The 13,384-nt window shown below is 46.7% G+C and overlaps 1 protein-coding gene across 1 annotated transcript; it reads left to right on the forward strand.

The window, feature by feature from the left end:
* The first annotated feature begins 4,259 nt into the window (after positions 1–4,259).
* LOC149460746 (uncharacterized) lies at positions 4,260–6,295 on the forward strand. Its single transcript, XM_089679276.1, has one exon. The coding sequence runs from the start codon at positions 4,292–4,294 to the stop codon at positions 6,014–6,016; it is 1,725 nt and encodes a 574-aa protein (XP_089535402.1). The 5' UTR covers positions 4,260–4,291; the 3' UTR covers positions 6,017–6,295.
* The last annotated feature ends 7,089 nt before the right edge of the window (positions 6,296–13,384 follow it).

Here is a 13,384-nt window from a genome sequence, read left to right on the forward strand (position 1 = left end):
CGGAGGAGATGGACGGGGACGCTGCAGGGGACACATCGTGGGAGCGAAGGACAAGGTAAGTGCTACAGGGACCCCCGGAGAACGCCGCATGGTAAGCCCGAATGTAGCTCGGGGTTACCGATCTTAGTACTGAAATTTTACCCCGAGCTACACTCGGGAATACCGCTAAGGAGGTTAAACAAAAGTGTGGATTATAAACCTAAAAATACTGGAAACACAAATAATGACAATTGTCTTCAGAACTCCTAATGGTGGGGATGGAAACACAAAAAAATGGCAGTTGGCTAGTGCAAAACCGCCTGTAAAGTGGTTCATTAAATCCTATGCGGAGTAATATATCACTACAAAAGTATATGCAATATTTATATTTATTCGATCACTTAGATCATGAAAAAAGGCTGACATTGATAGGGTGAACATGTTGCAATCTTATTAAAATCAAAGAAAAAGAGTAATTTTTGGAACCCCTAGAGGGGCGTTTAGAAAAGGAATCATTGATGTTTGAATATATTTATTGGAATATCCATGGTAACTGCTCTTTACCCGTACACATGGGGTTGTTTTCACATCTCCAGTGAGGAGAATGTTTTCTGACCTCCGTTATGGTAATTCACATTAATTTATTTCATGGCACCCCAGCACTACTGGTATTTATTTCTCATCATGTAACATTTATTCACTTTTACAGTCACTTGTTACTGTGGATTCATTATTATTATTATACAGTATTTATAAAGCGCCAATAGTTTGCTCAGCGCTGTACATTACAAAGGGGGACAGAACATGTGACAGAACAATACCAATACAATGAAAAACATGAGGGGATCGAGGGCCCTGCTCTTTCGAGCTTACAATCTAGGAGGGAGGGGATGGTGGCACAGAAGGAGATAGCTGTGGGGGATGGGGTGGTAGGAAGAGTGGAGGAGGTCGGCAAGTTAGCAGGGGGTGGGTGGGGTAGGCTTCCCTGAAGAGATGGGTTTTCAGGGTGCACCTAAAGGAGAGGAGAGTAGGTGATAATCTGATGGGTTGGGGCAGGGAGTTCCAGAGGATGGGTGACACCCTGGAGAAGTCCTGGAGGCGGGCATGGGAGGAGGAGACCATTTCCATCTATGTTGGTAATCCAGGAAGGTTTACACCCACTATGCATATATTATGGCACCGTCACTGAAATGTAAAGAGAGATATATTTCATTACATCCTGTTAGGCTGATATGTAAGTGATTATCCCGTTTCCTCTGTATTCATTATTATCCAATATTCAATTCCTAGGAGTTCATCCATCTTAACTGTGTTGTTCATGAAGGAACATTTAAAGAAAACGATTCTACTAGGCTATATAATATGGAACTTTACTGCAGATGAACACAGAAAGGAAATGCCATTTTTTTCTGCTTTCATCCCCACCATTAGGAGTTCTGGAGACAATTGTCTGCTATTTACACTCCGTTCCTCCGCACGTCACCTGATCACATGACAGCTTACTTCCACAGATTCCGGACAGATTTCTGGATGGTAAAGGTCAAAGGTCACTCTTCAGTTTAGGAGAGGTAGGATGCCCCAGGAACAGTGATTTGGTTTACAAAGGAGCCTCATATAGAGGACCCCTCAAATCTCCCCATCCAAATGTCCCTAATCCAGAGTCTATATGTTCTATGACATCACACTGACCTCACAGCTCCTCCTCCCAATGTCCTTCCATCCAAAGTCAGAGAATCCTATGACATCACACTGACCTCACAGCGCCTCCTCCCAATGTCCCTCCATCCAGAGTCAGAGAATCCTATGACATCACACTGACCTCACAGCTCCTCCTCCCAATGTCTCCCCATCTGGAGTCACAGAATCCTATGACATCACACTGACCTCACAGCTCCTCCTCCCAATGTCCCTCCATCCGGAGTCAGAGAATCCTATGACATCAAACTGACCTCACAGCTCCTCCTCCCAATGTCCCTCCATCTGGCTTTTTTCTGATGCTCTTAGGATGTGGGGCCCCTTGGTATCCTCACATGTAAAGTGGGACTGTTGGTCCTGCGTTGTATGTAATGACATCAGAATGCTGCAACAAGCCTATACCCTGCGTAGTGTGGGGGTCCTGTGGGGGGGGGGAATTATACCTCAGCCTGAAGTGGGGCTTTAATAAAATGGAGACCTGAATGGAGAGGTGAGGAGGATTCTGGGAATATCATTTGATGTGACTATTTGTGTTCAGATGTAGAGTTTTCCTCCTGTGAAGTCTGGAGATCATATGACATCACATTGCCTCCACCTCCCTCCCTGATAGAAGAGAGAAAGAAGAAGAAGATTCTAGAAGTCACCAGAGAGATCACTGAGCTACTGACAGGAGAGGTGAGCGGTGCCGGGAATTCTGGGACATTCTCCAGTAACAGACAAGGGATGTGTCTGGATGGTGACTGTATCATTGTGTGTGTCAGGTTCCTATAAGGTGTCAGGGTGTCACTGTCTATTTCTCCATGGAGGAGTGGGAGTATTTAGAAGGACACAAGGATCTCTACAAGGACGTCATGATGGACAATCAGCCGCCCCTCACATCACCGGGTAAGAGGAGACTTTATTGTAAAGGAGAGAGCAGTACGGAGGATCCACCTAGATCCCCCATCATCTGATAAACACATAGAAACAATGGATTCAGTCAGTGTGTGTGTTTCCTACAGATGGATCCAGTCATGGGAACCCACCAGAGAGATGTCCCCGTCCTCTGTATTCCCGGGATTCCACACAGGAAGGTCACACCATCCCTCACCATCATCAGGTAGATGATGACAATTATTGGTAGTTGTGATTTATACACAGCATGTTTGTTACAATGAATGTTTTATTATATCTTTCAGAGTGGAATCCTCGGGGATGAGAATATCGATGTTAAAGAAGAGTATAAAGAGGAGGATGAGGAGTATGGAGTGATGGAGGAGTTTTCAGAAGGACACAAGGATATGATGGAGCCACCTAATACCAGGAACCCAGCAGAGAGATGTCCCCGTCCTCTGTATTCCCGGGATTCCACACAGGAAGGTCACACCATCCCTCACCATTACAAGGTTGGTGGGATGGAGAATCTAGAACATTGACTTGTAGAGACACTCTGAGGTTTTTTTATGTGATGTCACAATAATAAAACCTATATTTTACAGATGATATTTTCTCTCATTTCCTTGATTTAGAGTGGAGATCCAATCGATATAGAATTTGAGGTGAAAGCAGAAGAAGAAGAGGCGTATGTGAGGGATGATCAGCAGTCTATGGAGGAGGATGGAATAACGGGGACATTTATAGAGGAGGACACTCCTACAGAGATCAGCACAGGTGGGTCATGAACACTAAATCCATTCCTCCACCCATACTGCTCACTGATTGGTCCAGAGTAGGGCGGGGACTGGGTGATATCAGCCTGTAATCCCCTGGTCACTTTCCTGAGCTGTGTTCCCCGTCCTGTATTCCTGGATTTCTCTCGGATAATCTTCCTTCTCTGTGCTGCAGACACAATTTTATGTATCTAGACTGGATTTATGGAGGTTCTGGGGTTCAGCTGGCAGCAAAATGTTCATTTCAGCATAGGTTTTGAGTTATCTGGGACCTGTTCTGTGGGTCTTCTTCCTCATGCTTGGGTAGAATCTCTGACAGAACAATTCTCCCAGGGTTACTTACTCTTTTGTTTGCTGTGCCGGATGGAGGGATATGTCTGTATGTCTCAGACCTAAGTCACTGAGTGCATTCTTAACAGATGGGAGGCAGCGGTGTGGGACCTCTGCAACTTGTCTACAGTAAACATTTAAGTGTCCACTGAATACCAAACATATGAGTCTTGACCCTTACACTGTATAACCCAATGCTGTTTGTCTTCAGGATCAGTCCAGTCTTCATCTTGGTTGTTCTCCCCCCATCCTCACTCTCTGACCTCTGGTGGGGCTCAGCCCCGCTGTTCTTCATGACTAAATCATGGAGTAAATAAGGAAGTGTAGTACTTCTTGTGTTGGGAAGATGGCGATGAGTGATAGAGGGGGTGGGGACCCTCGTCCTATAATCCCCTCATCACTGTCCCTCCTATAAAAGACAGTTCTGGTTGTTTCCTCACTCTCTGACTAAGGTCCATGAATAAAGAAATGACCTAGTAGGAGGTCAGAGGAGCCATTTCCTAGTTCCCTTGAGGATGGAATTGTAAGCTCCTCAGAGACCAAGCTGCCTGATGTGGGCGGAGTCCTGGTTTGGGGGAACCAATCAGCTCCTGTCTAGTAATCCTCTTTGTCTTTGTATTTTAGTCCATGGCCGGGAGATGAGGAAAACCTCCGAGGATTGTCTCACTTTGTCTCCAGAGTGGAAAGTAGAAGATGAGGACATCACACAGTATAGTCCAGGAGAAAACCCGGCTCCCTCCAATGTCCATCCGGCACCACCCAGTGTAGATGGACCATCGGATTCCTCGTATCCTGAGGAACCTCAGACTGTGCGGGACCGGGCCGGCCTTCCAACAGGGAAGAGGTTCTCCTGTACTGAGTGTGGGAAATGTTTTGTTAAAAAATCAGTACTTGTCACACATCAGAGATCTCACACGGGGGAGAAGCCGTATTCCTGTCCTGAGTGTGGGAAATGTTTTTCAGATAAGTCCAACTTTTACACACATCAGAGATCTCACACAGGGGAGAAGCCGCATTCCTGTCCTGAGTGTGGAAAATGTTTTTTAGCGAAATCTCGTCTTTACAGACATCAGAGATCTCACGTGGGGGAGAAGCCTTTTTCATGTTCTGAGTGCAGGAAATTTTTTTCAGACAAGTCCAGTCTTTTCACACATCAGAGATCTCACACGGGGGAGAAGCCGTATTCCTGTCCTGAGTGTGGGAAATGTTTTGTTAAAAAATCAGTACTTGTCACACATCAGAGATCTCACACGGGGGAGAAGCCGTATTCCTGTCCTGAGTGTGGGAAATGTTTTTCAGATGAGTCCAGTTTTTACAAACATCAGAGATCTCACACGGGGGAGAAGCCGCATTCCTGTCCTGAGTGTGGAAAATGTTTTTCAGAGAAATCCAGTCTTTACAGACATCAGAGATTTCACATGGAGGAAAAGCCATTTTCATGTTCTGAGTGCGAGAGATGTTTTTCAGACAAGTCCAGTCTTTTCACACATCAGAGATCTCACACGGGGGAGAAGCCGTATTCCTGTCTTGAGTGTGGAAGATGTTTTGTTAAAAAATCAGTACTTGTCACACATCAGAGATCTCACACGGGGGAAAAGCCATATTCCTGTCCTGAGTGTGGGAAATGTTTTTCAGATAAGTCTAATTTTTACAAACATCAGAGATCTCACACGGGGGAGAAGCCGCATTCCTGTCCTGAGTGTGGAAAATGTTTTTCAGAGAAATCCCGTCTTTACAGACATCAGAGATCTCACGTGGGGGAGAAGCCTTTTTCATGTTCTAAGTGCAGGAAATGTTTTTCAGACAAGTCCAGTCTTTTCACACATCAGAGATCTCACACGGGGGAGAAGCCGTATTCCTGTCCTGAGTGTGGAAAACATTTTGTTAAAAAATCAGTACTTGTCACACATCAGAGATCTCACACAGGGGAGAAGCCGTTTTCCTGTCCTGAGTGTGGGAAATGTTTTTCAGACAAGTCCAGTTTTTACAAACATCAGAGATCTCACACAGGGGAGAAGCCGCATTCCTGTCCTGAGTGTGGGAAATGTTTTTCAGAGAAATCCAGTCTTTACAGACATCAGAGATTTCACATGGAGGAAAAGCCATTTTTATGTTCTGAGTGCGGGAAATGTTTTTCAGACAAGTCCAGTCTTTTCACACATCAGAGATCTCACACGGGGGAGAAGCCGTATTCCTGTCCTGAGTGTGGAAAATGTTTTGTTAAAAAATCAGTACTTGTCACACATCAGAGATCTCACACGGGAGAGAAGCCGTATTCCTGTCCTGAGTGCGGGAAATGTTTTTCAACAACATCCAGTCTTTGTAGACATCAGAGATCTCACAGAACTCTGAAGGTGTATTAGTGCCTTGAGTGCGGGAAATGTCTTCTAGATGAATGTTGCTGGACATCCCAGCTCTCATGTGGGGAAGAAGCACACCCTGATATACACCTCAGATATACTCCATATATACTGCTACATTTCTTTGGTTAAAAAAACAAAAACAAATCAGTGTATATTATTTATTCTGTGTGAACGTTGGGCTCGTTTACTTTGGCTTCAGAATGTGGCATTGGGCATTCTTTTATAAAGCTCTCAATGCCAATCACAGCCGCTGTCATTAAATAAAATGGTCCCCTTACAGTCCTGTTCACATGTTGTGTTTGCTTTGCTTCAATAATTATCCCCGTGTAACTTTCTTGGTGCTTCAAAGTGTCTCCAAAGCCTCCATAGAAGTCTGTGACAAATCTCGCTAACAGTGCCTGCAGCTTTTATTCAGCTTTTGGTTTGGAGGTATTGCAGGTATGAGATATCCCGGGATGCACGGGGAAACCAACAAGCAAACCAGAAAGATGTCACCAGCACTCACTTCTGATTCCTGTGTCTATATTCTGGGAGTGTCTGGTGCAGATGTCACATCTGGTGTGCAGCATGGAGCGGTGGGAAGGTGAGCTGGGTCTGACTGGAGTGAAGCAACTAGCAGACGTCACATGTGGTGTGCAACATGGCAAGGCTATAGTGGAAGGTGGATGGGTACCAGAAAGGGAGGACTGAGTGTCAGAGGATCAGGAGAGCTGGGGAACAAGAGCAGGAGAAAGGCCAGGAGAAGAGTGAGCAATGTCACAACATGAGCACAATATAGTGTGAGGTGAGCGGGGACCAGAGAAAGGAGGATCAGCAAACCAGAGGAACAGCAGAGCTGGGGGTTACTACTGAGTGAGGGATCAGTGGAGCTGGGGCATTCTACTGAGTGAGGGATCAGCAGATCTGGGGTTAATACTGAGTGAGGGATCAGCAGATCTGGGGTTAATACCGAGTGGGGGATCAGCAGAGCTGGGGGTTACTACTGAGTGGGGGATCAGCAGAGCTGGGGTTACTACTGAGTCGGGGTTAGCAGAGCTGGGGGTTACTACTGAGTGGAGGCATAGCAGAGCTGGGGTTTAATACTGTGTGAAGGCTTAGAGTTGGGGGTTACTACTGAGTGAGTGGAGGCTTAGCAGAGCTGGGGGGTTACTACTGAGTGGGGGATCAGCAGAGCTCAGGGTTACTATTGAGTGAGGGATCAGCAGAGCCCAGGGTTACTACTGAATGGGGGTTAGCAGAGCTCGGGGTTACAACCGAGTGGGGGTTAGCAGAGCTCGGGGTTACTACTGAGTGGGGGCTTAGTAGAGCTGGAGTTAATACTGAGTGAGGGATCAGCAGAGCTGGGATTACTACTGAGCGAGGGATCAGCAGAGCTGGGGGTTACTACTGAGTGGAGGCTTAGCAGAGCTGGAGGTTACTACTGAGTGAGGGATCAGCAGAGCCCAGGGTTACTACTGACTGAGCGATCAACAGAGCCCAAGGTTACTACTGAGTGAGGGATCAACAGAGTTCAGGGTTACTACTTAGTGGGGGTTAGCAGAGCTGGGGGTTACTACTGAGTGAGGGATCAACAAAGTTCAGGGTTACTACTGAGTGGGGGTTAGCAGAGCTGGGGGTTACTACTGAGTGGAGGCTTAGCAGAGCTGGGGTTTACTACTGAGTGAGGGATCAGCAGAGCCAAGGGTTACTACTGACTGAGGTATCAGCAGAGCCCAGGGTTACTACTGAGTGAGGGGTCAACAGAGCTCAGGGTTACTACTGAGTGGAGGCTTAGCAGAGCTGGGGTTTACTACTGAGTGGGGGTTAGCAGAGCTGGGGTTTACTACTGAGTGGGGGTTAGCAGAGCTGGGGTTTACTACTGAGTGGGGGTTAGCAGAGCTGGGGTTTACTACTGAGTGGGGGTTAGCAGAGCTGGGGGTTACTACTGAGTGGAGGGTTAGCAGAGCCTGGGGTTACTACTGAGTGGAGGCATAGCAGAGCTGGGGTTTACTACTGTGTGGAGGCTTAGCAGAGCTGGGGGTTACTACTGAGTGGAGGCTTAGCAGAGCTGGGGGTTACTACTGAGTGAGGGATCAGCAGAGCCAGGGTTACTACTGAGTGAGGGATCAGCAGAGCCCAGGGTTACTACTGAGTGAGGGATCAGCAGAGCCCAGGGTTACTACTGAGTGAGGGATCAGCAGAGCCCAGGGTTACTACTGACTGAGGGATCAGCAGAGCCCAGGGTTACTACTGACTGAGGGATCAGCAGAACCCAGGGTTACTACTGAGTGAGGGATCAACACAGTTCAGGGTTACTACTGAGTGGGGGATCAGCAGAGCTGGGGGTTACTACTGAGTGGGGGATCAGCAGAGCTGGGGGTTACTACTGAGTGGAGGCTTAGCAGAGCTGGGGGGTTACTACTGAGTGGGGGTTAGCAGAGCTGGGGGTTACTACTGAGTGGGGGCTTAGTAGAGCTGGGGGTTACTACTGAGTGGAGGCTTAGCAGAGCTGGGGGGTTACTACTGAGTGGGGGTTAGCAGAGGTGGGGGTTACTACTGAGTGGGGGCTTAGTAGAGCTGGGGGTTACTACTGAGTGGGGGTTAGCAGAGCTGGGGGTTACTACTGAGTGGGGGATCAGCAGAGCTGGAGTTAATACTGAGTGAGGGATCAGCAGAGCTGGGGGTTACTACAGAGTGGAGGCTTAGCAGAGCTGGGGGGTTACTACTGAGTGGGGGATCAGCAGAGCTGGGGGTTACTACTGAGTGGGGGATCAGCAGAGCTGGGGGTTACTACTGAGTGGGGGATCAGCAGAGCTGGGGGTTACTACTGAGTGGAGGCTTAGCAGAGCTGGGGGGTTACTACTGAGTGGGGGTTAGCAGAGCTGGGGGTTACTACTGAGTGGGGGCTTAGTAGAGCTGGGGGTTACTACTGAGTGGAGGCTTAGCAGAGCTGGGGGGTTACTACTGAGTGGGGGTTAGCAGAGGTGGGGGTTACTACTGAGTGGGGGCTTAGTAGAGCTGGGGGTTACTACTGAGTGGGGGTTAGCAGAGCTGGGGGTTACTACTGAGTGGGGGATTAGCAGAGCTGGAGTTAATACTGAGTGAGGGATCAGCAGAGCTGGGGGTTACTACAGAGTGGAGGCTTAGCAGAGCTGGGGGGTTACTACTGAGTGGGGGTTAGCAGAGCTGGGGGTTACTACTGAGTGGGGGCTTAGTAGAGCTGGGGGTTACTACTGAGTGGGGGTTAGCAGAGCTGGGGGTTACTACTGAGTGGAGGTTTAGCAGAGCTGGGGTTTACTACTGAGTGAGGGATCAGCAGAGCCCAGGGTTACTACTGAGTGAGGGATCAGCAGAGCCCAGGGTTACTACTGACTGAGGGATCAGCAGAGCCCAGGGTTACTACTGAGTGAGGGGTCAACAGAGCTCAGCGTTACTACTGAGTGGAGGCTTAGCAGAGCCCAGGGTTACTACTGAGTGAGGGATCAGCAGAGCCCAGGGTTACTACTGACTGAGGGATCAGCAGAGCCCAGGGTTACTACTGAGTGAGGAGTCAACAGAGCTCAGCGTTACTACTGAGTGGAGGCTTAGCAGAGCTGGGGTTTACTACTGAGTGGGGGTTAGCAGAGTTGGGGGTTCCTACTGATTGGAGGATTAGCAGAGCTGGGGTTTACTACCGAGTGGAGGCATAGTAGAGCTGGGGTTTACTACTGTGTGGAAGGCTTAGCAGAGCTGGGGGGTTACTACTGAGTGGAGGCTTAGCAGAGCTGGAGGGTTACTACTGAGTGGGGGTTAGCAGAGCTGGGGGTTACTACTGAGTGGGGGATCAGCAGAGCTGGGGGTTACTACTGAGTGGAGGCTTTGCAGAGTTGGGGGTTAATACTGAGTGGAGGCTTAGCAGAGCTGGGGGTTACTATTGAGTGGAGGCTTAGCAGAGTTGGGGGTTACTACCGAGTGGGGGTTAGTAGAGCTGAGGGTTAGTAGAGCTGAGGGTTACTACTGAGAGGGGGATCAGCAGAGCTGGGGGTTACTACTGAGTGGGGGATCAGAAAAGATGGGTTTACTACTGAGCGAGGCATCAGCAGAGCTAGGGTACTACTGAGAATGGAATCTGCTGAATACAGAGGTACTAATGAGCTGGGGATCTGCTGAACACAGGGGTACTAATGAATTGGGGATCTGCTGATTGGATGTACTACTGATCAGGGGTTATACTGGCCTTTTTTAAACAAGTCAAAAATCAGCACACACATTTTCCAAGCTTTATTAAAGATTCAAAAAGCATCACAGAAGCATCATCAAAGCCTAAAAAACACAGGAGGAAATTGCTAAACTAATAGTGAGATAAAACCTTTTTTAGGTACATTAGTGATAGAAAAAATACGATGGGATCACTAAAATGAAAACTGGGCACCACACCTATGTTGAGGGAGACCTGGATGTAGGAACCACTTAACCACTTCCCGTCCGGCCCATGTACATAAACCGTGATTCAGTGCCCGCTGTGTCCTGATCACTGTATGGGACCTCTGTGTGAGGTCCCGATCATGTGATCACTGATTGGCCAATCAGTGATCACATGAATAGTAGTAAGCAAGATTTCACTTCTGACATCATTGCTTACTACTTGTGAAATCTGTGAATGATCACCGAAGTCACATGGTACAGGGCTATTCACAACAGCCTTGTATCATGTGACAAGCTGTGACCAATCACAGCTATCACAGTATTTCTCAATGGCTGCAGAAATGTAGCCAGAGAAGAGAAATGATTGCTTTTACAGCCTTTATGGGTGTAAAAGCAATCGGTGTAAAAAAAAATCTTCATCACCCCCCACAAGTAGTACAGTGTCACTATGGTGACACTGTACTGCTAGGGTGACAGTATGTTAAAAAAAAAAACATAAATAACAATATAAAAAAAATAAAATAACAATGTAAAAAAAAGTTTTTTAAATTATAATTTTTGGTTAGAAACTATTTTGAGTTATTTTTTTTACTAAAAGATAGCTGAATACATTTTGGACAAGATTTATGATGAGAAATTATTTGCAAAATTTTATAAGAAAAACACTTTTTTTTCAAAATGTTTTGACTTTTTTATTTATATGACAAAAAAAATAAAAACCCCAGTAGTGAATAAATACCACCAAAATAAAGTTTTATCTGTCTCAAACAAATGCTAAAAAATTCATAGGGGTACAGTGTTGCATGACTGCGCAATTGTCATTCGAGGTGTGATAGCGCTGAAAGCTAAAAATTGGCCTGGACAGGAAGGGGGGGGAAAGTGTCCGGAATGGAAGGGGGTGAAAGTGTCTGGACTGGAAGGGGGTGAAAGTGTCCGGACTGGAAGGGGGTGAAAGTGTCCGGAATGGAAGGGGATGAAAGTGTCCGGAATGGAAGGGGGTGAAAGTGTCCGGACTGGAAGGGGGTGAAAGTGTCCGGACTGGAAGGGGGTGAAAGTGTCCAGACTGGAAGGGGGTGAAAGTGTCCAGACTGGAAGGGGATGAAAGTGTCCGGATTGGAAGGGGATGAAAGTGTCCGGACTGGAAGGGGATGAAAGTGTCCAGACAGGAAGGGGGTGAAAGTGTCCAGACTGGAAGGGGGTGAAAGTGTCCGGATTGGAAGGGGATGAAAGTGTCCGGACTGGAAGGGGTTAAACAATGACTTTTGTTCCGTCTTCTCAGAAATAAATTATACTAACAATAATAAGTTGGGAGATCATATTGGTTCCAGTAATGATGGATCATTTTTAGGATTTCCAGAGACAGAGGTAGCAGAGGAACTGGCTCAGTTAAAGATTAATAAATCAATGGGCCCTGATGGATCATCCCAGAGATCTCAGAGAACTTCGAGGTCTAGTTGTTGGACCAGTAACTGATCTTTTTAATCAATGTCTTCTAACAGGAGAAGTTCCCCATGACTGGCGGACAACTAATATTGTACCGATCCACAAGAAGGGCAGCAAGGTAGAAGCCGGCAATTACAGGCCAGTGAGTCTAACATCGGTTGTAGTCATGTTAATGGAATCACTCCTGAAAGGAAGGATCATTGATCACCTAAAAACACACAACTTGCTGGATCCAAAGCAGCATGGCTTTACTGAGGACAGATCATGTCAGACTCATCTGATTGGACTTTTTGAGTATATTACCAATGTTGTGGACCAGGGTGGTGCTGTGGACATGGCATATCATGATTTCAGCAAGGCATGTGATACAGTTCCACATAATGATCTAGTACAGAAGTTGGACAAACTAGGACTTAGCCCTTGGGGGGTTCAGTGGATGTGCAGCTGGCTAAAGGAGAGATACCAGAGTGTGGTTGTAAATGGGGATCACTCAGAACAGAGAGCAGTCACTAGTGGTGTACCCCAAGGCTCTGTACTGGGACCTGTTCTATGTAATCTATATGTAAGGGATAGAACTAAAGGGTTGTTGGGTAAGGGGATGTCTCTTTGCTGATGACACAAAGGTGTGTAATAGGGAGGATATCCCTGGAGGTGTCTGTAACATGGAACAGGATTTGGCATTGTTGGAAGATTGGTCAAAAAAGTGGAAATTTCAGTTTGATGTTTCTAAATGCAACATAATGCACCTAGGGAAAAATAATCCATAGCCAATGTACACTATTGGGGGTACAGTGTTGGCCAGCACTACAGAGGAAAAGGACTTGGGGGTACTTATTTCAGATGATTGCAAAATGAGCAAACATTGTGGCCAGGCAGTTGAGAAAGTGAAAAGAATTCTAGGATGCATCACTAGAGGGGTCCACAGAAGGAGGTCCTGATTCCCCTATATAGATCTTTACATCACTACAGGGGTCCACAGAAGGAGGGAGGAGGTCCCAATTCCTCTATATAGATCTTTATATCACAAGAGGGGTCACCAGAGAACTTGACGGTTCTCGGGGCTGCAGTTCCTCTGAGCTCCACAAGGTGGGGATCTCACTTCTACCCAGACAACTTCCATTTTGCTTGAGGTGATTGTAGCCGTATTAGTGCATTTGCGACAGAAACAATTGTGTACTGTCCGCGATACTTTTTTTATTTGCACTAAAATACAATTTTGAGGACGAACTTTTGGGGTATGTCCCCTTCTTCAAGGTCCAAGCAGTACTACTCACAAAGTTTTAGCAAAATGTTAGAAGAGATGTGGGGGATAAAAAAGAAAAACAAAAAGAGACTAGAGATAAGACACAGCAAAAGCACATACTGGGGGGAGACAAAAACACACAGAGGGAGTCATGCTTCAGGTGATAGTCATACAACTGTTGGATAATGATTGAGGAATCCCATGTCCAAATTTAGGCCGTTATCTCTTGTGTCAAATAGAATTATCATTCTTAGTTCAAAACCTTTTCTTTCCTGAATGGATTTGAAATTTCCTTTAAG

The sequence above is a fragment of the Staurois parvus genome, unplaced genomic scaffold (assembly GCF_062004578.1).
Source record: "Staurois parvus isolate SC_StPar_1 unplaced genomic scaffold, SC_StPar_1.0 ptg000221l, whole genome shotgun sequence".
NCBI lineage: Eukaryota > Metazoa > Chordata > Amphibia > Anura > Ranidae > Staurois > Staurois parvus.